The 24841-nt window shown below is 43.0% G+C and overlaps 1 protein-coding gene across 3 annotated transcripts in view; it reads right to left on the bottom strand.

The window, feature by feature from the left end:
- Positions 1 to 1680: 1680 nt before the first annotated feature.
- The window catches only part of sema6a (sema domain, transmembrane domain (TM), and cytoplasmic domain, (semaphorin) 6A), a 106684-nt gene continuing 83523 nt past the window's right edge, over positions 1681 to 24841 (bottom strand). The window contains exons 16-20 of one of the 3 annotated variants that reach the window (XM_035945533.2): positions 21248 to 21306; positions 20312 to 20332; positions 20096 to 20116; positions 17115 to 17276; positions 1681 to 6022 (exon numbers count right to left, since the gene is read on the bottom strand). In XM_035945533.2, the coding sequence (XP_035801426.1) occupies positions 4860 to 6022; positions 17115 to 17276; positions 20096 to 20116; positions 20312 to 20332; positions 21248 to 21306 (1426 nt within the window). In that variant the 3' untranslated portion in view covers positions 1681 to 4859. The remainder of the gene's footprint in view (positions 6023 to 17114; positions 17277 to 20095; positions 20117 to 20311; positions 20333 to 21247; positions 21307 to 24841) is intronic. The other 2 variants (XM_023264406.3, XM_023264407.3) reach the window with 2 other exon arrangements.

Here is a 24841-nt window from a genome sequence, read left to right as displayed (position 1 = left end):
GTGCTCCACAGAGCTCAGGGAAAATACAGATTTAGGTCATAACTCTCCCTGTTTTGATCAGGAACCACTCTTTTCCCATGCATGCTGTCATGTTCGCAAAATATAGATAATTGTCGCTTAAAGCATTAGAGTTATGCAGTCATTGTTTTAGCTGTTTTGATTTGAATGTCCTTACGTCCTTACACATTTTAAATTTAGCACTTAGTTAAAGGCAGCAGTTGAAAAGCTTTTAAATGGAACTAAAAGAAAATAAATGCTCGCCCCTGTTTTGGTATGCCTCCATTGTCTTGCAATTACCTTCAGAGCATCCTGAAAGAGTTCATGATTTGCATATAATTGCTTTGGTCTTACCATCTCCATTCAGAAAACCAAAGTGCTCGAACAACTGGCTCCAAGGACAACTGTTCCAGACTTTAACATCACCATGTCAAAGAGCCCTGTCGAACAGATGGATCACTTTACCTACATTGAAGTGTTCCTCTCGATGCAATGCAGCTCCAAGAAGGATGTTGACAACAGAATGTGTCCTCAGAAACAAAACTTAAAAACAACAAACAAAACTCTTTGTATTATTTAACTGTCCTATATGGATGGAAAACATGGACCCTGTGCCATTGAGGCTTTAAGAAACTCATACGCTTCTACCTGCAGAAGCTTCAATCAATCATTAACATTTATAGGTGAACAAGTTCAGCAACTTTGCAGTCCTTGAAAAAAAATCAAGCATCAAACATCACCTCAGATGTTGAGACTACGTGCAACACATGCGTAACATCAGACCTCTACACCAGATCCTCTACAGCAAATTCAAAAGATCCCACAGTTGACGTCTGCAATGCTAAAACGTTTAGCTAAACCAGACTGTGAAGAAGACCAACATCAACGCAAAAAACAGCGAGGAACAAGTGGATGATTGCAAACAATCTCAACTGCAGCTGCTCAGTCAGACAAAGATCTGCCAGGAAGTCTTTCATGAAAACCTCCATGTAGCAGGTGCAACTCTTACAAATGTGCATTTTAAATAAGAATTTTTTTCTTTCAGGGATTAGGATTACCAACACAACAAATGAGAGAAAAAACAAGAAAACAATTGGGATTCAGTTTATTATGCTAAACTTACACTGCACTTATGAACAACTAATGCCTGCAAGTCACTACATGTAACTCCTCCTGATGTACATCACTGTAAGAGGTGATTTAGAATGTCTCCTGAACCAACCTGCAGAAAAGAAATCTGTCTCCAGTCTTCATCAAACGTCAAGATGAATAGCAAAACAGAGAACAGGCCTCGTCCCTCTGCTCAAAACTTTGTCTTTTTGTGCTTATTGGGTATGAAGTTAAAGAAATAATTTTTCACATAAGTTTAAAGTGCTTTCATCCATTTATGCGTGCTTTGTATCAGAAGTAGAATCTTACTCTAAGAAATGTTTCTCAGATCTCGAGGGGTTGATGGCAGTTTTACAAGCAAAGAAGAATAGTGTATTTAAGGTCACAGAAGTACAATATTTTCCCTAAAAGGGATTCTTTATCAAAAGAACCTCCAAATCCTCTGCAAAACCCAGGGTTTGGTTTTCCCCAAACAGTGTTGCGAAAAAATTCAGCACCTAAAGATGTTCCCAGTGTAGCGATAACAACCTGAGGCAGAGAAACAAGTGAAAAAGTCAAGGACATATCACAGTCTTCATGACAAGAATTTTATTTTCTTTTTTTAATTACATTTTGCATTAAATTAAAGAGTTTTTTCTTTACAACATACATTAAGCTGTGAATCAGATGTTAAGGAAGTGGAGAGAGTAGGGCAAAAAACTTTGTGACGTCACAATATCTTACAAGCTTACAAAGTTCAAAAGTTTGAGAAGAGAGTCGATTTGCATCTAATAGCAGTGTATTATAACAAGGGTGAAAGACAAAAAAGGCACACACCAAAGAACCTCACTGTCCACAGCAGCCTTCACAGTCAAACCTAATCCAGTCTGCAAAATGTTCAAACCCTCCTCAGATATCAGGACGCTTGACGTTGCTGAATCTTAAATGCACCCGCAGCTAAACTAACTCATCTATGCAGGATGTGGACATTTAACCTTCTGACCTCGACAGGTTTTCTTGTTCACATTCTGCACAGAAATGACAGTTCTCCCAGACGAGAGCAAACACAACTGAACAAGAAATGTTTAGTCCAGCAATCAATGCACTGGAGAGTGTAAACGGGGCCTATATTTGTGTCCAGTCACCAGTTTACAACACAGTGGTTGTAACACACACCTTCAAGCTAATCTTGGGTCTTGTGCACTTTGAAGATGAAAGCTTTAATTAATTACTGGGATAATGGCTTTAACTGACCCTAGGCCATGTTTCTGATGGGAAACCTTCCTCCCGGCTAAACCGAACCCTGCGTCTACTGTATGTACAACATGGTAGTCAGGTCACAGATCCTCCACGTTCCTTCTTAATTTAGCTGTGGATTGAGACATAGTTGGCTTTCCTCCATTGAGAAACTGAAAAAAATTGCTTGATATCAAGAAAACTGTTCACCTATCTACACATACAACACTAAGGGAGTGCTCCACTGATTTAAGTGTTTAGGTGAGGGGGTGGGGTGGTCAATAAAAATCCTCAAGTAAAAAGGAAGTGAAAGCAAAAAAAAAAGGTCTGATTAGTCAAACTCTCAGCCATTCATAAGGCCTTTATAATGAGAGTTAGTGAAAATAGAAACTAAACTTCCTCAAACTGTTTTCTCTTACATAAAAAAGGGGGTTAAATCATTTTTAATATTGTCGTTTTACAACTTTCTTCACAGGAACCAGCCTGTTTAACTGCCTAACAAATGAATGTTACGATGCACTCAAGAAGCCTAGAGTTGTGTTAGTACACCAGGTGCTTATGTGTATCCATATACTGTACGTTTGCTGCGCTGTTGTCGTTGTAGAATTATTGCAGTGCACCAGAGAGATACACATACGTTGGCCTTCTCAAGTAACAAATGTTAATTGTTCAGTTTATCAGTCAATTAACCGTCACTCCAAACAAGCAAGACAGCAAAAGAACCCAACAAAACAACAACAAAAAAAACAAGTAAAAACAAATACCAGGACTTTTAAATCGTAGAAAATAGAAAATCAAAAAACACTCACAACGTCTTCATCGACACTGCCAGCACAACATAAAGGGTTGCTTTAAGCGCATTAATGGCACAATCAGAAATGAACCACAAAGATGAGTGTGTGTGTGTGTGTGTGCGTGTGTTTATGTGTGTGTGTCAGAGAGAAAAAGAAGAAAAGGAACTGCTCCCTTCCTCTCTTCCCTCCCCGGCGTGTAAGTGTGTTATGTCTAGGGACCAGAATTACAACAATAACACCTACATTCTTTAATTGCATTTTTATCAAACCAGGGAAATATCATGACGTAAGAAAAAATAAAAATTACAACAAGGAGACAAAGTTAACAGCTATTAAAAGAAAACATTGTTACTACTTCAGGGTGTAAGGCACAAATTTACATGTGGAAAAAAGAAGCAGGCAATACAGATGTTTTGATACGTTTTTCTTTTTTCGCCTGCTCATCTGTGTGACGCTGCGAGAAAAAGACGATACGTTCCGAGGTTGGAGGGGCATCGCTCCGTTTGCTTGCAGCCTCACTTGCAGCTTCTTTTTCTGTGTGTGTATGCAGATTTCCTGTACTGTTGCCGCAGCTGCTTCTCTTGGATTTACAACATGCAACAGTGAGCTTTGATGGCACTGGTAAGCCAGCAACCAATCAGGACGAATGTTTCCGATTCACACAAAACCACAGTGCTGATTGGGGTTGATGGGGAGATGCTCATTGGAGGAGTGGAAGGGTGAGATTCAGAAAGTCTTTTTTTTTTTTAAATGATTGGTCTAAAACAATGGAAATTCTGGTCCGGAAAGGTTAAAGTCCTGGTCTGGCACAGTTTAAATAAATATCTCCTCCTCGTCACGCATATCTCAAGCTGCAGGTCCCACTGAGCACACAGTAAGATCGAGTGGACCTTTAGTCATCAAGAAAGTTCTACTGGCTCCAGTTTAATGACTTTAAATATTTTTTTCTCACACTTGATTAATTAATATTAAAAGATCTCTTCTTTGTCCTCTCTCTCTCCCCAAGTCTAGAAAGTCAGTCCATTTTTTTTCCCAAAAGCACTTAATAAAAATAAATACAACAAGCTATTAGTATTAACAGTCATGTGTTAATCAGTAACCAGTACAGTAGAAGATTCTTCTGGCCCAGGCTTCTGAGTCAAACCCAGACAGGACTTGATTGCTGTAACACTGAGAGGCTTTTCACAGTTTCCGACAAAACCCAGGCAGCTGCCTGTCCTTTCAGTCCAATCTCTCCGAGTGCTTGTTCGCTCAGATTCTCCAGTCCTCAAGGTACTGTACAACGATTATTCTCCAACTCCCCGCGCTGTCTTCTTATGTGCTTTTACCAGCATGATAAAGTTTCAAGTCCCCGTGACCAAAGACACCACAAACAAGAGAGCCACCGTCTTGAATGCTACGGGGTGTCGATGGATGAAATATTCAGGACGAGCATCATCTTCTTTTTCAGTAGCACACGTTCCTATGCGTGTGTTTACATGGGAACTGGGAGCCGGCCAGAGCAAGAGCTCGATGACGGCAACAAATGACGACAACCATTGTATATTTACATATTTATATAAAAAGAAAGTGTTTTCTTAAAAAAAACTGTGTTGCATTTTCCACTGTAATGTACACCAAAAACAAACAAAAACACTAAAAGGAGATGCAAGTTGTACAGTAATCCCTGTTTTTTTTTCTCTCTTTCAGAAAACACCTTTCACTACTGTCTTTTCACATTGGACTGACAGGCAAATAAACTGACTATGTGCCAGAGTCACTGGACTTGACTTTTGTCGAGAGTGAGACTACGGAGGGTTTAGGTGGGACATCAGGCTTGAGATGCTTGATGCCTGTTCGAGGCAGTGAACCGTAGGAACTCATTCCAGGCTGCCGGGACAGAGATATGCCCTGTGCTGTCATTTGTATGGAGTCCACCCGCTGAGGTGCAGGCGGTGGAGTCTCCACACGGTTGAAGCTGTGATGTCTCGCCAAATGGGAGGAGTTAGATGAGTTGGTGTTGTGCTTCTTTAGGGCGGATGATCCAGAAGCAGCAGACGCCGATCCTTTCCGGAGCCCGTAGACCGACGAGTGGACCTCCAGGCGTTTGCCCATCTGTGGGACAGCAGGAGGGATTGTAAGGGAGGCCTCTCGTTGGGGCACGCGAGGTGGCAGCACCCCATCTGGATCCACCATGTTGAGGTTGTGACATGGGCTCTTCACTGTCTTGTACTCCAGGGTGGCTCCCTGGTCGTCCATGACACCGTGGCCCATGCTCAGGTCGCTGTGATGTGGCTGCTCCACGTACTCATGCTGGTAGGACTGCTGGTGCTGCTGCAGATGAGGCTGGAGCTGGTGCTGATGCTGCGGCAGAGGTAGGACTACCACGCTTGGGATGTGTCCTGGTGAGGCCCTCAGGGGCAGGTCTGTAGAGATGACAGGGGAGCCCATAGGTGGCATGTCCTTGGTGCAAGCGTTGATGAGGTTCTGGTTTCTCTCCCACTCACGGCTGCCCCGGCTGGGCTTACGACGAGGCTGCATGGGAGTGGATTCAGGCGTTGGCAGAGCAGCAAGGTCCAGGTGATGCTGGTCTGCTTTTATCAGCATCTTCCCATTTGGTGTCAGTCTCCCGTTGTGCATCAAAGGGGTGAGGATGGCCTCGGGGCGACCGTCTTTGGCCTGGGTCTCAAACAGGCCGGTGAGCTTGGTCACACTGTTCATGGATCCCCGGCGGGAGTGTAGGTGGTGGCTGTCCTTTTCCTTGCGGCCTGTCAGGTCGATGTCTCGCCGCCGGTGGTCACAGACACAGTAGACGATGATGCCAGAGAAGATGGCACCCATCGCAAACGCTAGGATAACGGCGATGGCCAACAGGGTCACAGGAACGAGCTGGTCTCGACCCTTCTGGTAGCTCTCACGGATCACACCTGCAGAGAGGCAGAGACGAAATTCAGACCAGCAGAATAAAAGGAGGAGAGCTTCCACTGGTGCTAGAGGCTGTTTTGTAGGAACTCGCTTCTAAGAATAAAGAGCTGCTGGGAAAGATGTTTATTATTAGAATACCCAAAAAACAGAAAACAATACTCAATTACAATAATTAAAAGATACTTTCTGGGTAAAAAGATTAGAGGTTTAAAAAATTTCATGAAAAACATGCAAATGAACAAGGATTTATCCCATCACAGGGAACATCTATTCAAAACAGGCACAAATGGTAGCTTGAAGCAGCAACATTCAATATTTCCCGAAAATCCAATCTTAGACTGAATATGCGTTTTGGAGGGGTGATTATGATTCACATTTTAAATCCCAGATAAAACCTTCTGCTGAAATGAAAAAAGATATGAGCGCAGATAAAGGAGCCTGAAATACCCGAACCCTTTCTTCTCATAGATGCAAATGGGAGACTTTTCATAAAGCTTGGATCCAATCTCATGAATCACAGAGAATACATTAAAAAGCCTCTGATTAGGCGCTAAATCCAATGAGCTGTGTCATCAGTGTCTTATGAAAGCGCCACTTTCAAAGACTGGCAAAGACGTGCTGCGATATGGCAAAATAAAAGATAATTCAATAAAGGCAGCTATGAAGTATTTCAGCGCGGAGAGAGTGGGAGCAGCAGGTTGTGTGTAGTAAAAACAGGGTCAACAATAATCTGCACACACAGATACATGAGCTGTGGACACTTGCACCTCCCACACACACACACACACACACACACACACACACACACACACACACACACACACACACACACACAATAACCTGCAGCCTGTTGATGAATGTAGACATCTAATGCAGTGTGTTGTTCACTGGGTGGACTGGGTTAAGCACACCGGTCCACAGCAGAGAGATTTATAATGCGTTCACACATGACCTGTGGCCAACACAGATCAGTTATCACAGACAGAGGATTAGGCAGGTGGGCTCCATCACCTAAAAAGCTCCCGCAGCGCAACCACTCGTCTTGATAGCGTGACTCAGTCACACGTGTGCAATGTGCTCATCGTCCTTCTAGCACGGTATGTGATACTCCCAAGATTTTTGAAATACCACGTGTATGCGGTTTGCTTCCCAGTGAGGTCAATAAAACCTGTAAAACTGTTAAATGCCAAGAAAAGATGGTATCTGGATGATATATGTAAATAAATTCAGCTGATATCTGTATGTATGAATGGAATTCTCATGATTCATTATGCCAGAGAGTGTTTCCCATACAGAGGAGGCATGTTTACTCTGAATCTGTGCTCTAAAATAAGCACTAGGTGGGTGACAGGATTTGAACGGCATTCAAAAAAATCATTTTAATTTACTAGGAATCTGCTTGAGGTGGCAGGAATGGCTGAAAATGGCTATGACTGTGCCATTTTTTGCTTTATTTCTTAAGTTTTGCTTATACTGAGTTGCATCTCTTCTGGCCCTAATATACTTTAAGTTTATTCCTCAAAATGCACACTATATCATCCTCACAGCTAAATTATCAGAGTTTGAGCTGCTACCATGAATTTTTAGTGCGACGCGGTGATCAAAACAGCTGTCAACAAGCAGATCAATACATATTTGCCTTTTTACTCTCACAAATCACGCTCCTCTTCTTTCTCGCATGGCATCTGTGTTTCAATTTGCTCTGTAATTTTTCAAAAGAAGATGCCACAAAACAAAGCATTAGTTGCAATAATTCTCTAAAATCCTGAAGGGGCTGCGTAATCATGTTTGGCTTTTCAGCTCGGCTGTGTCGCTGAGGAAGCACTCGGAGAATATCTTCTTTCTGCGTCTCCTCACTAAGACATAACACAGACACAGAGACAGCATGGTAATCTGTTCTCATGGAACTGAAATCCAGACTCTCTCAAACTAACATCCATAATCCTCGCTCGCTGCAGTCATACTTCATTAGTCCAACAACATGACTTAAAACCCATTTTTCTAGCTGGAATAAAGCACTGAGCAATGACTCAGTCTCTGTGTGGACTTTAAAGCTCAACCAGGATTTAAAAAAAAAGAGCAGTTACATTTGCTCTGATCATTCCTCATTTATTGTAAAAACAAAACTTCACTTTTCTCTTTAATAGAATCCTGACAACATGCAGCTGAGCCATACCTCATTTCCTGTTAAACAAAAGTTCTAAAAACTTTGTTTCGGGCCCAAAATGGTTTCTTATCAAGGATGAACTCGGCCATGTGGATAGTGTGTGAAGTGATGAGTGTTATCTGCAGCCAAGCATTAAGGCTTGACAAGTGTTATGCTGTGGACTCGTGTGACCAAAAGGCCGAACCGTCTGATGAAACATCTGCTTCTCATCTCACACAGTAACAACAGAGAGATACTCACTGACATCTTTCACTTTGGTGACTTTCCTGTGTCCTTTTGTTTTTTCTATTTTTTGCTACTTCTCTCCTTTACTGAAGCAATGAATCACTTTTCTGACTTTCTTCTCGTTTCAGAGTGTTGTCTTTCACAGCGCTCAGCTTCCATATGGTAAGTGTTCTATTCAGTGGAAACTGGGAAGGCTGTAATTACAACCTTGTGGTCTTTGTGAGTTATCATCCTTTGGCAGAAACGACAGTGGTGACAGGTGCCGAACTGCGAACAAAGAGGAATTCAGCCTCACTTGAGGTGAGAAGGCCTGGAAATCTCCGAAGGCCATTTGTGTAAAGAGAATGAAAGTGCAAGAATAAACAAATACTTTGGAAAATTTCTCTTTTTCCATAATCCTTGTTAAATGTAAATACATTCATTCATCTCTGTCTATGGAGCTTACATGCCGAGAGAGCCAGTCAAAACTGTTATGAATTTTCATGACAGTGAATTTACAGCTGCTAAAGGTTAACTTTCTTCGACCGGGCATTCGGGTCTCACATTGAATAACAAAGCCGGAGGGCAGCAGAGCCAAACGGCTGTCCATTCCTGTGAACTGTGGAGCTGGATCTTTGTCTTCTATTCTTGGTGAGTGAGCCGAGGTTAAAGTCTAAATTAACCTGCACCGTATGGCTTTTCCTGATTTAAAAAATAAAATGCTTTCATTCCTTTTCCTCCTCTTCCAACCATCGCTCACTCCTCCTCTCTCACACGCACCTCCAGAAGATAGCGATAGCCCAAGGCCTTGGGTAAAACACAAAAGAAGGAACGAGCAAACTTTGAAGACTTCCATCTTTCATGCGAGGAATTGTTTCTCATCCTGGCATCAAAGAGAATGAAGGTTGCCACAGAGGACACGGGAGCAGTCTCAGGCAAATCACAGGACTTTTGCCACCCTTGTATATATTGTAAATAATATTGTAAATAAAACTGCTGTAACAATGTAAATTTCCCCTGGAGTGGGGAGAAATAAAGAACTTTATCTTATCTTATCTTATCTAGGACTTGGGGGTTTTGAACGAAGGTGGCTGCGCCGCTCATTTCTCGATGCCCATTTGTGATCTTCAGAAAACTTTTCAAAACCTGCACAATGTGACCTTGAAAAGTATCAAAGTGCTGCTAAAACCCACAGATTTTCTGCTTTAGTTCTCATCTTGTCGAGGTTCTGACTATACAGTGACTTGTAATCTTCTGGTTTCGACTCTTGCCTCGCCCCCAGAACGTTGCGCGTGGAGGCATCCTGCAGTTCGACACTTCTCTCGGCGGCTGAATTGATTTGAATTTCACACCGCCTCGGGCCTCAACATTCAGATATTAAACACATATCTCAGATACTCAGATATTTCTTGCTGTCAAAACAGGCTGGATCGGCAACACTTACTTGTAAATCAGAAACATTGTAATCTGGTGTGACTGGAACTTGTGAATGCTCTCTCTATCTGTCTGACACACGTAGACGCTCTTTTAATCTCTTCAGAGGCACCAGCTGACTTAAGCCTACAGAGCTCGTCTTTGTGTTGGTGTTGGGAGAACTTCAAAGGCAGTTAAACATCATAGGGGTTACGGAGAGGGCCCTAACCTCTGACTACAGGCCGTTACACAAAGACATTGTCTGCAAAATGATAAAAATCTTAATCAGACTCAACTGCACTCACTGATGTGTCACTTGTTGAAAGACTGAAGGGGACTTTTGACAGCCAAAGAATGGAGCAGAAGGAAAGATGTTCAGTGTCTTACGTTGCTGCAGCGAAAGCTTCAGAAACTAATTTTTTTTTGTTAGCTTGTTGTCATCTTTCAAAAAGGACATAGCTGTTTAGATGATGACAACAATTCATTAAATTCTATTTAATCCCCGGTTAGGATGTTATCCCATTAAGTCCTGTGTATGTCTGCGTTCAAGAGGCACTTGCATGAATGGTGTTATTCAATATTAAAGCATTCATCAGACAATCCTGACTCGCTGCACTGCATACTGATGAGCCAGTTAAGATATAATTAAACCCCTAATTATATCATTCTGCACCTCAGGTATTAACACTGATGTACTAACCTATCCAGCTCCCTGCATACAAAGTGCAGTATTTAATAGTCACAGGAAATCAACCTAAATTAAACATCCTTGGGAACATTTTTCATCAGCTGTTTGATGCCTTGAACTGACACTTGCTACTGTTTGTGTAACTGGGTGTTGGATTTGTTAAAGTACACGCCCCAGCATGAATAACATGGCTAATACATTTAATTCAATTCTCTCTGAATTTCAATCACATGTTGACACAGTGAAGACAAAAGCTCCCCGACAGCAGAGTTTTACTCGAAAAGAATGGATGACATTTTATAAAAACACGGCTTTTTCCGTGGTGAAAAACTGGTAGTTTGAAATCCCATGTGGCTTTTTGTCTATAAAATCTTGACTCCTGTTAATTAGTATTCCATCTTGACGAGTCACTGTTATACAGATGGTGGCCCCGGTCGAGTGGATTTTGTTCTGCTATGATTTGCTGAAAATGTGTGGCAAGCTTCTCTGAATGACTTAAGTGCTATGTGTGAACTGATATGCATTGTAGTTCATCCACTTAGAGATGCAGGCATCAGTAATGGTTGAGAAATGTTTGAGTACACAACACATAGTACCACCCGAGAACAAAGACTCAGCTTGTCGCGACTTGATGAGTCGCTCACTCATGGACATCGCGAACGTGACAGTTTAAATTCAGTTCAAAGTGGAACAATGACAGCTGAATGTGGGTTAGACAAGCTTCAAACGCACAAAAGGATGAGCTGCCGTGATATGAGATTCAGTCTCACATGGCCGAAAAGACAAAACGAAGCCTTTGTATGAACCGGCGATGGTGAGGGGTCTGACTGAGCAGCGTATCCAAAACATAAAAATGAAAAAGTAAGCTACAAATGTGTGCCGAAAACAAAGGCGATTTGAGAGAACAATAAGCTAATCAGTGGAGGAAATGATGGCTTATGGCTTGACGTCAGTCAGGGAAGTGCGGATGCTGGGAAAACGTCCAGTCCACTGTTTCTATTATGATTCACAATGAGCTGTGAATAATTCAACTGCTTCACAAAGGCCTATCACAATCTTTGCCGGTAAGAAACACTCAAACAAAATCCTCTGCTTAATATAATTGTAGAAGGTGTTAGAATGACAGGAATATTGCTTGCAGGATCATTTAATTTAACAAAATAGTTTCTTTCTCTGCTTGACTGCATTCGTCCTGTCTTAAAGGGTCACTCCAGCAACTTTTAACTGAAATCCTATCATCCTCTTTTTATAGGATTAACCTAAATCCTATCATTCAACTGCAAGGACATATGGAACTAACACTAAATTTCCCTGTGTGCTCGTTGAAAACTGCACCATCCAAAGGCATTGTCTGACAGTGAGCAGAGTTCATGGTAAACTAAGCCTAAGCCTCTATTACCTCGAATCTTGTCGGCTCACCTCCAAAGTAGGGCAATTTGAAACAAGAGTCGTCCCCATAATAATCAGGCAACCAAGAAATCCCTCTTTATCTTTTTTGCTCACTGGTGGTGGAAGAAATGTAGCTGAAAGATTATGTATAATAGTTATGCACACAGTGTAGTCACCATTCACAAAAAATGGTGACTACACTGTTCTGTTACATTTGCAGAACTAATATGTGAAAAACTCAGTGTTTAAAGTCACCTTCTGAGCCAAACAAGCAGACATTTTAGATTTTTGTGTGTGTTTTTTCAACAGGACAGTCACAATTATAGATGCAAACCACAGTTTAAGCTCTTCTAGGGGCATGTAGCTGGACAGAATCAAGACAATGGAGCATTCAGTTCATGACAACACACTGCAAGACACTGTTTAAACCCGAATAAACAAAAAAAAAAAAAACATGTTGTTTTCTCTGCTATTACTGGGCAGATTTGATAGTTTCCTCCATAACTACAGGTAACACTTAAGATTGACATGGCATCCCCAGTAACGATGGTGAAAAGTTCCTTCCATTGCTTCCCAGAAAGTGAGATGAAGCGAAATTCTCAGGCTATCAAGACTTTTCTGGCATGAAAAAAAAAGTCGTGCTGCATCCCTGTCTGAGCCGGGTCATACTCTGCCTCTATCATAGCAGCCTCACCTTGGCACAGAGGTGTCAGAGAGCTGCCTGCAGCAGGAAATAACCCTTGCAGAGCAGCTGTCAATTGACAGGTGGCATTACTGCGAAATCCTGACATGGAGGGAAATCATATCTTTAAATAAATTACAGGAGCTCTTGTGTAACGGAGGAGAAATGTAAAAAAATATATATCTTGGATCTTTGCTTCACATCCGCAGATCAGGTTTGTAATTATCAAGATGAAAACGCAGCGTCGTCTTCTTCTTTTTCTTCTTCCTCAGTGGCAGTGAAGTGACACTTGTGAATACTGCTTTTAATGAATTACAACCTTGTGGTACGACACAAGGGAACCCAAACATCTCATCAGATAACCATGTCTCCTGGTAATTGTGTTTATATATTATTTTCTCCAATTACAATGTGGTAAGAAATGTAACTGCTGTCTGAAGTATATGTATAAACAACAATTTTTCTACTTTTGCTTTCTACTCAGCTAGTTTATTAGGCACATCAAGCTAAAACTGATGCCGTCTGATAAAGCAGTCCTGCAAAAAAAAAAATCTTGTTTCGTAAAGAGTATGATTAGTTTTTAGTAACTATTTCAGAGAGGTGATGATGATCATTTTACAGACAGCAGTCTGTGGCGCTGTGGAATCCCATCACATCATACAGAGAGGTATTTCTGTTATCTAGCCACCCATTATTGATATGAAAGTCACCATAATGTTGTTTGCTGATGGGTAATAAAGTAAAAACATCTTGTCTCACCATACTTAAAGCCACTGTTGCCTTTTATTAGACTATTATTAACAGAGTCCTAACCCTTAACACAAAACCTAAATCATGCTTTTGTTGCTATGAGAGGATATTGTTGGAGAACAAATACCTTTTCAGGGAATGTTTTGCTGATTAATTCATTTTGCAATTTGCCAGTTAATTACCAGCCTCATTATGATGATAAAATGCAATCTGGGTGGCATTACATCTTCTTCAAAATTGACTTACTCGGGGAAGTTAGCGGTATATAAATACGACTTCCAGGGCACAGGGTAGCACCGGATGTAATTTTTCGATTTTGACATACCGCTGTTTCACCCAAGATTAGTTGGGCAATCATAAAATATAGAACATAAACTGTTCAGGGTTGAAATTGTGGCTCAGGAATGACTGACTGGGATAGAGAGAAACACCGCTGTTTACTGTGTTTAGCTACAATATCCTCTGACACTCCTTTCTGCTGTTGCGATTGTTCAAATCTCTCCGCCGGTTTGTCTACCTGCTATCTCCTTACCTCATTTCACAACCTTCACTACTATGTTATTGTCCTGCTCTGTTTAATAAATCTTTATCATGCGTCCCTCTATTCCCTCATTTTGCCACATCTCTCTCCCCCTCCCCTGTTGTCTCTCTCCATCCCTCTTTCCTTCCACCTCTCTCCCCTCTCCTTCTTCCCCTGGATAGCTGCTGTAATGAACCCATAAATTGGAGCAACACAGCGGTGGCTACAGGTCGGGGTCGAGGGGGGGAAGGGTGGATGTAAAGGGGGGAGGAGGTGAGGGGGAGGAGGTAGAGGGGGACAGGTAGAGAAGAGAAAGCAAAAAGGAGGGCGCAGGGGGCAGGGAGTCATTCCTGCAGACTGGAGGAAGAGATATGACTCCAGTTGGAGAAGAGACAGACTACAAGAGGAGGCTGAATAGGAGGACGAGGTGCAGAGATGGAGGAGGGGAGGTAGGGGGAGGAGGCTCCATGGATTGGTTCAGGAATTAATTTGCACTAGGTAAGGTATAGCCTTGGAACATGCCATCCCAGTCAGATGAGAGGTCCTGTGGAAGGGAGACTGATCACAATGGCAGCAGATGGTGGAATGTGGCGGGGCTGGTGGGGAGGTTATTTTTTTGGGGCGGGGCGGGAGGGCGACGGGAGCAAAAAGGGGGGAGAGGTGTATGGATGGAGACAACATAACAGACAGAAAGACAGACAGACAGACGAAGCTCAAATGCACTGTGAAACCCAAGCGGCCACCTGGCTACACTGAAGCGCCTGACAATGATGCTGCCGGGCGCTAAATATCATCAGCATGTGAATCCTCATCGCTTTGCAGCATTTCTAATTACTCTGGTGGTGTCGAGCTAATACATATTGGCAGCACTGTAATATTCATTAGCAGATAAGATTCCACAATGTCTCAACTGCGAATGAAAAAGTTAGGGAGTAATTGTAATGTCTTTTAAATCGTGAACAAGCTTGCAAATGACTTTGGATATGAGCTAATACATCGTCACTGAAGCATAAACTTGAGATTGATGGTATGGTGAAATGTTTATCCTGTATTCCTTCTGTAAAATGGGCCGCGTGTATTTATCTCTGGGCCATTAAAATGCAGATAAAATTAATTATTTGCTGAATTTCTGACTCCATAATAATTTCTCTTATATTTTTTAAATCCAATTTTCACTCTCACATATGCAGTTTGCTAAGTTTTCACAGTACAGTTGACACCTGAAGCCAATAATACTGAGGGCGACAGGAAGGAAGTGGAGGCAGGATGGGTGGAGCGGGAAATGAGTACTGTTGACTGTGGTGCTCAATTTGCCATGCTGAAAAGCATTAAGCTGTATGGAGGCAAAACTGTGCTTAATACCATCAAAGCAATCAACACAGGAAAAAGGCAAATATATAAATAGCCCAAAAAAAAGAAAAAAGAAAACAGTCTCAAACCAAGCCATGCAAAATATCAAGAACTGCTCACAAGAAACCACGGAAATCAAGAAAAACAAAATCTCATCAGAGCTGAATTTCTGAGAAAAAGAGAAATAAAAAGACTATAGAGCTGGATAAACAGTGAAACAAGCTGCAAAAAGTGTCTCATAAAAATCATAATATAATAACAATAATAATAAATGATCATACAGGAAAAAACAGCAGGAAGCATTGTTTTGAAATGTGAGGCCCTGTTGCAGTCACCTGAGCAATGAACACCCACATTTCCCAGAGAATAAGAGGAAAATTTCTGGAAATTTTATTACTGTAAGACATCTTTTAGTTATTGCTGCTTTGTTTGATTCTTAGCATTCCTCACCATTTCTTTGTGTGAGGCTCCAGTAATGTTACACCTGCTCAGGTGAAGGCAACAAGGGGAGCGACAGCATGTTGTGATGCTGGCTGTAGGCATGCTGTCTGAAGTCTCTGCCACCATTGTGCTTGGATCTACCTACTGGTGCCTCACTGCTTCCAGCTGACATGCTGCAGTCACTGCTGTGCCTCTGTTTATCCCACCGACAGAAGATACTCAAACGTGTATTGTGGAAAGACTGAACCAACTTTATTTCAGTGTTTGAACACAAGAGATGATTTTTAGCTAGCCCTATTTTGTGGCTCTTATGTGGAAAAAAACCTTACATTTGAGTCACATCTCAAAGTGTTTTTGAGCTCTTTTGAACTTTTTGAATGTATTTATGCAGCGCAGGTAAAAATCGACCCATCCATCTTACACGTCAACATTTCAGTCTTCAAAAACTGTTGAATGGAAAAATATTCTGTAAGTTCTTTGTTAGGCTGAAACTGTATTTACTCCCTAGGCAGCTGGAAATGGCATACATTCTTTTTTTTTTTTTGCTTTTGTTCTTTTGCAAAACACACACTTCAATGAAAAAAATCTTTCAGTCTTAGCTTATTAGCTGCTTTTTCCCCTCTCTCCGTCTTTTCATATAGTACATCTATATAAAGTGTCTAGTAGGCAGCACTTACGATGAATCTCCATCATTTAAATCAATACCTCCTCAAGGCCATGATGGTGCTGGCTCTAATAGCATGAACTATACAATGCAGCTTGGACATGTTGCATGTGGTTTTAATGGGATCTGCTAAAGGCCTGCGTGTTTTATTATGGGACAAAACATGGATCTGCAGAACCGCAGTGACCTTTTTTCTTCCCTCCTCCAATGTGTGTGTTGCCCCTCTCGTCCCTCCATTTTTTCCTTTTCTCTCTGTCTCATTTATCCAGTGTGCTGTCCTTGAGGCGGTACAGCATTAGGCAGGTTGTTAACACTGGAGAAAAGGGCGTTCAATGTCACGTCACTGTGTTACAAGCATGACAGAGCCGGGGACTGGCCCATCTTCTCCAGGAAATAAATACATTGCCATCTTCCTTTTCAGAGTGTAATGGTCTGGATATTACATCTCCTGTGGGACGTTATCGTCCACGGTTAATAAATCCATCCTAAAGAGTCTCTGTGTGAGTATTCGTGTGTGCGTACATGCTTTTTAATGAGTGTGCATGTGCCTGCATATGTATGTGTCTCGTAGGTGTGTTTGCGTCCGTTTCTGTGGGGGGTTTACATGCACAGTGTGAGGCAATTTGTCCCCCGGAGAGAAAGTGATCCACTACCTCTACACCTCGTCAGCTGGAAGCAGCCAGGCAGCCGTAAATCTCAATTACGCAAAAAAAAAAAAAAAAAAAAACCTTCCCGTCCCCGTTCATCCCTCCCCCCTCCTCACCCTCCCTTGCCACAGGTGACAATGGACCAAATTGACTGCTCACTGTTGCGTTCCAAGGCTTACCATTGGCTTCGGGCTGAGTCTGAGAGGGCACGGCCACGTAGGGGTCCTCCCCTTTGTCTGAACTCATGGGGGGGTCCTTCCGCCCTAGGGGCCCCTCCGCGGCCTCGGGGAGGGCCGAGGTGGGAAGTGAGAGGGTGTGGTGATGGTGGTGGTGATGGTGGCCTGCCGGACACAACACAGGTTAACTGACGCTCGAGGCAGACAGGGACAGGCTTCAGTGCACGCAAGCACAGGCCAGCAGGGCTGCACACTCACTTCAACACAACTACTGTTCTGGGGAAGCGCACGCACAGACACGGAAACACACACAAGGACAGCTGCTGGGCTATGTGAGGCAATGAAATTGTTTCTCCCTGTGACTCTGGGCGACTCATTAGCAAATGTGTATGTGTGTGTGTATCTCAGGATAGACACGTGTTTGGTTTTTTTTTCCTGTCATTCTCTGCGCCTCTCTGTCGTTCTCAGTCTCTCCCCTCCTGTTCTGACTGACATGTCAAAGCTCCGTTGGGCCTGTCAGAGCAGAGCAGAGTACGATTGTATTTCTCCACAGTCACCATAGGGTGTCTACCTTTGATACGAGGGACAAGAGACAAACTTTCTTTTCATCGCTCCTGTCGAGAAGTCTGCCTGTAACTTTTCCACAGCTGCAAAGCACTTCTGTTCGAGTTCCTCCTGCTGCCTTTCTCCAGCTTTTTTTTTTTAAAAATCAAACTTTTCAATCAGTTTTGCACAAATTCATTTTCATGCGTGCCACTAGCTTTAAATCATAAAGTGTCTCTTTAGCTGAAGCAAAGGATCATTTTCTAAGCTGAAATTTCTCGTTTGACATTTGACAACAGTTTTGCTTTGGACTGTTTGCTACACAAAATGTGCAGCTCCTTTCTGACGTAACTAGTAAATCAGTTAATTGAAAAGATAATTGGTGGACTAATTGACATTGACACTGAACCACACACGCACTCGATGTCTCTCTGTAGAAATGGATTCACTCAAAGTGCAAATGCAACAAAGCAATCTTTCCTTTGCGGATGATGGATCGTATACATCTCCTCCCGGTCTATATCTGCATGTTGCCCAAACAATCTGTGTTTTCCTGCATCCGCCTGTCTCGGTTTTCTCACTTTTTTTCATAAGCAGAATTTGTACATAAGCTTTGTCTGACTGTTTATTTCTGAACCATGCTAAATCACATTACCATCCCACATGCTTACAGTTAAGCCACCCTACACAATTTTTGCACAAGCTATATATTGTGTTTAGTATAATGTATTTAAGCTACGTGTTTTTTAAAAATAAAAAAATCTTCCCTAGATGAAGAGTGACAACACTTTTATCAGCAGACCTCTTGCGGAGCTCAACCCCCAGTTACCGTTTTGATATGCTCTCTCCACGGAGGAGGTGACAGCCGTGTGTGTGTGTGTGTGTGTGTGTGTGTGTGTGTGTGTGTGAGCTCCTTTTTCAATATGTGTTTATGCTCATGTTTGAAGATGGGGAGGAATTTCTGAGGAGTGAACGCTGATGCTGCTGGTAGACTACGCACAACAGACACCCACACACAACACCACCCAGTGCCTCCTCCTCCTCTGTGTGGCGTGGCAATCATTAAAATGATTTATTTAACTATTGGCCCAAGGCTGAGAGATTAGTGTGACAGGCCTATTTTATAATTCATTCCCCCACCGCCAGGGGAAGTGCAATTCAGGCAGATGACACACATAGAGAGAGCTCGGAGCCTCGCAGCTCCTCCACGGATAAGGAGGGGGAAAAAAAAAAAGCCCTAAACTGCCGACGGATGCACATCCCTCTCTTTCTACAGATTAAAAGAGAGGCGAGGATGTCTAGTCTGGAGTAGGAGAGAGGAGAATAGAGAGGGGGCATTTATTTATCTTCAAATCCATATCAACCCCCGATAGATAGATGGAGGGGCCGGGGCAGTGGCTGAGACTTTGTTTGGGGCGGTTGTAAACTGGGTGTTGCCTGTACGTGTTTGTGTGTGTGCCTGAAAACACACAGCCGAGCCTGTGGGAGCGCGCTCAGCACTATGGGGGCACACAGCAACACAGATGCTTTTTCCATGACCCTGGATCTCCAAAAGGAGGGAGAATCACAGTGGGGGTACAGCCACAGGAGGCAGAGAGGGAGAGAGAGAGAGGGAGCGCTGGGCTTTCTGGAATGACTTCAAAATATCTATTCTTGTCATTCTGTATGGATCTGACTGTTTTGATCTGGCAGCTGCGAGGTATGTGTGTGAAAGAGAGAGAGATTCACTGAAAACCAAACGAATGCGCCCTACGATTAGATAAAAATAAGGTGGATGGGAGTGGGTGATAAGAATGACTTTGCTGTGGGCTAATCACATCTGTTTATCATTCTTTAAAAAAAAAACAAGACTCGAGTGACGAAAATGCTATCAATCAGCCGGCAGTGAAGTGTGATTGTGATATTGTGCTGTGTGATTGGAAGCGCAAACATATCTGTGAGAAGAAGCCGGCAGAGAAACTGTGTGTGTGTGTATGTCTACGCATGTTTACATTAGCCCTTTTTCAATTAACCATCTTTGACTGTCCAAAGAGTCTGTGCAATTGGCAGAAACATTGTTCCTGACTCCAAACAGACCAGTTTAACATGTCGCGCTCTCTCTCCGTCGACACATGTCCAGTTTAATGCACACGCTGAGACATCACTTCACCATCAAGGCCTTAAACCAGCCACCAACAACCAGATTCATCCAATTAGCGAAGCAAAGGTCAGGACTAATCGATGCTACTGCACGGGGGATAAAGAGGATGGGGGCGGTGGGAACAAGGTAGGAGAGAAGGTCTAACAGAACTAATAGAACTAATGGAATCAGAATCAGCATTAAGGATTTTTAATCCTGATTTCCAACTCCACAACCTTTATTCTAAACATCAAAGGGGCTGGATGAGGGGGAAACACTGTGAGGAATGAATGTGACCGACTGTGCTTTAATGTTTCATTACCTTGGTAACTGGAAGGGACGTCTATCGAGAAGAAAGAACGAAATCAATTCAGTTAAAACCTTGAGTCATTAATAACCCGTCTTTATACATGTGGGAGGAGTTCTCATTTCCTTGAGAGGGGATGATTGACTGACTAGATGAGGAGGTGTGGCTGAAGTTAAACAGCAGTTCCTATCTTTTGTTTGATTGCCTGTACAGTGCATGAGGGATACTTACCGTTCAGAGCCACAAAGGTATCTGGAAGAAAAAAGCAGAGACATGAGGAGAAACCTGTTACTGCTTGAAGTAAAGGGAGCTGATGCTTTAACATGATCAAAAGCCATGACTTTTGAAGTAATTCAGAATCGACCGGCTGCTCGATACTCCCCCAACTTCCAATCAGAGGTGATCTATATGGCTTCTACAGCTAATGAAGGTTCAACACGACGGGTTCCCTTGACTAAACATACCGATGAAACCGAAGGGAAGATGCACCGCCGTTATTTACGCTGAGTAAACATTCAAAATTGAGATGAAATGGACTATGGACGGGAGATTTAATGTCAACTTGTTTTGAAGTTTCTTTTGCAAGCTGAGCAGATCAGTTGAATATCAACAGGGTATCATATTTGACAAATCCAAACAGTTATCAAGGACATGACAAGATCAAATATACAGTCTCCATATGCGCCACTCCCTGTGTTGAGGGAAAGAGACCTTTCATGACTTTTGAGTCAGACTTGGTTGAGAGCCCTGTCTTGTTTTATCTTTCCAAATGAGCCCTGTGACTGCCCACAAGTGAAATCCCCTCCCTGTGTGGCGCTGAATGTCTGTGTTGTGTTTTCGGAGCGATTCGCAAGAAGGGACCCGGTCTTTGCCCAATGGGACACAACACTCTATTGACCGGGGGACCAGAGAAACAGCGGGAGAAGGACAGAAGAGGACGAGAGCCCAAAGGGACAGATGGATGGAAGAGGCTGAAAGAGAGGATTGTGAGGGCGGAACAGACGGGGGGGGGGGAGAAAAAGGTGACAGCAGCGAAGAAGGAAACGGAGGGCTGAGAGAAGAGGGAGACGGAGTTAACAGAGAAGAGAGGAATGGTGGCAGTGGCGGTGGTGTTGGTGGGGGTATGGAATAGAGGAGGAAAGATAAGAGTGAAGAGGGCCTGCTTACTTTGGCAGTCTCCCAGGCCATCTGTGTTACCATGCTCCACGTCCTGCTCAAAGGCTGATCTGCGGGGAACAGAGACATCATGGTCAGCAGCGGAAAACAGGCCAGGCCATGCAGGCTCACCACACCTAACAAAGTAACAAAGCCATAGGAAGCTACTACAAAAAACACCACCAAACACTGAAAATCCTATGCTAGCACACAGTGAGAGCTGTAGAAAGTCTGATGCTGGATCGAAATCAAAGAACACCTAGCAGGTGCCCTGGAGGCCTAAAATCATGCATGAAGCATGCAGGCAGGCGAGGAAATCCATAGCTGGCCTGGGACTCACTGGCAGCAGTGCGCGATAAAAATAGATTTGTTTAATTTGTCAGTAATAAAAACTGTTTTCTTACGTTGTATAACTAAAAAAAACATTTTGTCTGCCTATTTGCTTTCCTGCAAGGATTAGGATGTGATACCTTAGCTTAGCACAAACACTGGTAAACAGTCGCACAGAAAGTCAGGATCAGTCGCTTGGCAACCATCTGAGACTCCAGACTACTCCGTTCATAAATTGCCTCATTGTCATTCATTGGTTTTGTAAGTATTAAACAAACTAGGTGTAACAGGTAGGCAAAGATGTCACTTATGAACAGAGCCAAGCAAGTTCCATCATCCTGTCTGTCTTCTGCTTAACATGCTGCTGCTGCTTTCTTCCTGAAAATTTTGTTGTACAGACATGACAGTGGTATCAATCATCTTATGTAACTCTGTGCAAGAAAGCAAAAATAAATAAATAAAAATATATCCCAATTTGATGTTTTCATGAGAACTTCACTTTCTTCAATCTTTTCTTGTTTGAAGCAGTATCTGACTTCATCTAGGTTCAGTAGAGACATGAGTAGTTCTAATCACATGGGCTTGGACCGGAGCAGCGAGGGGTAACCATGCTTGAGGGCCATCATATGACACAGAGGGAGAGAGTTTTTGGAGATGTTATTTTCTGATGCAATCTGCACCGAGACCTGTTTTCTCCCTGAAAGACCACCAAGCAGGCAGTAAGGAGATCTGTGAAACAGAGCGGACCAACTGTCAACCAGGATCACAGTCACGCATGACAGCTTTTCACAGTCCTCCTCATCTCCCCCCCTGTACAGTCCTCCCCCTCCTGCCTGTCCGCCCGCCTCTCATCCTCCTCACCCTCCACCGGTCACAATTATGGCATGAAGAAGAGTGATTTTCCAAAACAGCATCACCCACCCCTTGTGCCCTGATCGGATTTGAAAATGTGGACCTGACAAGAGCAGGAGATTTTAGGAGGGAGATACAATTGGATTTCTGTTGATCTGAAACCAGAGTCAAAGTCGCTACTGTATGTATGTTTGGAGATTCATTCACTAATTTATTAGTCACCTTTCCGCCCTCCAGTTTTACAGAACGCTAACTAGAACGGATATGGTGAATTTCTCCCTCTTGATAACCATTTCCCCTTCAAAATAAAGCGCACAACAACAGGAGCAGCATCATTGTTTCATATCTGGGGGGTACAGTTAATCGGCTTATCTGATTTGCTTATCGTATGCAGTCATAATCACAAAGCAGACGCAGAGTTGCACAACTGAACCTGTCTAAGCACAAATGCAATCGAGGCACTCCCGGTATCTGAAGGATTTTCCTCACAGACATCGTCACCTCCTCCCACTCAGCAATGAAAGGCTGTTCGGCTTCTTTGACAGGAAACCAAAACACAGGCAACCTTGTGGTCATGGCTTCTTATATAGGTTGATAATAACATTATGGCTGTGGTGAGACTGTTTTGACACAAAGATTACAAGGTTTAAATCCTATTGGTTTTGAGATTAATTAACAATGAGCGGTCACACTACAGATGCAGTGTCTGGGCCTTTCTTGGCACGTGTGAAAGTGATTGAACCACAGTGTGAACCCTCATTTCAAGGGCTCAGGTCCCACAGTGGCTGTATTATAGCAACACAAGTGCAGTCTGCTCGAATGTGACACTACAGACAGCTTAGCTCAGGGTTAAGGTCCCACTGCTACCCCATAATGCATATTTAAATCTGATTCAAGCTGGACTGTAACACAACTGGAGGCATTCAAGGCCCTCATTTTGAATCATCTTGCACATCTTGCATCAGATGTGATTATTATGTGAGATGTGTGGTTGCATAGGGGGTACTTGGCTGCTGAAATGCAAGTCAGGCATAATAGCATTAATTATTCATAACAGTAGTGAATGGGTAACAAGGGACCTAGTATAGTGTACATACAGTGTAAAGTCAGTCTGCACAATGTCTCCTCAAAGTCGCCCATTCATTTTGATTCATGGCTTTGTTTGAAAAAGGAAAAGGCAGCTCACCAGGCAACAAGCCAGAACATGAGCACATTTCATCCTCCAGAGAAAAGTCACAGTTTGAGACAATGGCCTGAATTACTAACCAACACCTACTAATATGCTGATTGTCAGAGAAACCCAATGGTGTATCCAGTTTACACAATATCAGCCACTCAGAATCATGTATGCAATTACATGCATGACCATGGGGTGACTGGGGACCATATTGCAGGAGACCAGAGTACAAGCTGTTTATAGGCAGTAGGTATAAGAGGCATAACTCCACATGGGAAAGCTGGCACGCTAGCATCAGGGCCAGATGGAAGAAGAAAGGAAGGGAGGCTTGCAAGAGAGAACGAATATGTCAGAGGAAAGACAGAAAAAGAAAGATGGATAAAAATAGACACACAGACATGGATGGACATACGCAGGTAAGAAGATGCAGAGATGGAGCTACAGCAATTAATGAGAAAAAGTAAGAAAGGGAGGCTGAAGTTTAGAAAGGAAAAGTGTCTCCTCTGCAGAGACCTGTTTATATGAGCAAACAACAAAATATTTCCCCCTCCCTAATTTCAACCCTCCTCCAGTCCAGCCGGGTAAATGTTTTGAATAGCTCACCACAGACCAGCAGATCCTACCAGACCTAATCTCCTCCCTCCCTCTCTCTCACTTAGAAATATTGTACAGTAAAGAAGCGAGGTCATCTGCCCCCTTAATGCCTCTGTGTCGGCTCCTGCTCCAAAGTGGAAACTCAATCAGAGCAGCCCACCGCTTCGGCTTTGCAGAATAATAATAGAATGGGCAGCGAGTGTGTGTTTTTTTTTAAGCTACGCAGGTTTTGTGTGCACATGTGGCTACGTGTGCCTTTGGTGCACTGGCATGTCAGACCAATCATTCTGCAGCGGGGGGATCAAATTCGTTCACCGTCAAATAGCCAGTGGAGCGCTGGTCCTTTTGTTATGACTTCATCTGTAAAAGGTTTTTTCCCACCGCAAAACTCCACATGCTGTTTGTTCAGAAAGCATAATCTGTTTCTGTGTCATAACTACAGCCACAAATTATAGTTACTGCAAACCATCAAGCTTTCCCAAGCGCAGCGTACCTAACCCCGAGTCTGGGGCAAACAACACTTTCCTTCCATTCATTCTTCCAATAACCCCTTAAGCAAGAGGAAACTGCAGTAACACACTATGAAATTAGGAAGATCACAGATACGACAAACTGAGAGAGGACCGGCAACAGTTATCACAATTAAAGGTGGA

The sequence above is a fragment of the Amphiprion ocellaris genome, chromosome 6 (assembly GCF_022539595.1).
Source record: "Amphiprion ocellaris isolate individual 3 ecotype Okinawa chromosome 6, ASM2253959v1, whole genome shotgun sequence".
Lineage (NCBI taxonomy): Eukaryota > Metazoa > Chordata > Actinopteri > Pomacentridae > Amphiprion > Amphiprion ocellaris.
The sequence above is the reverse complement of the archived record's forward strand: the minus strand, read 5'-3'. Positions and strand labels throughout refer to the sequence as shown.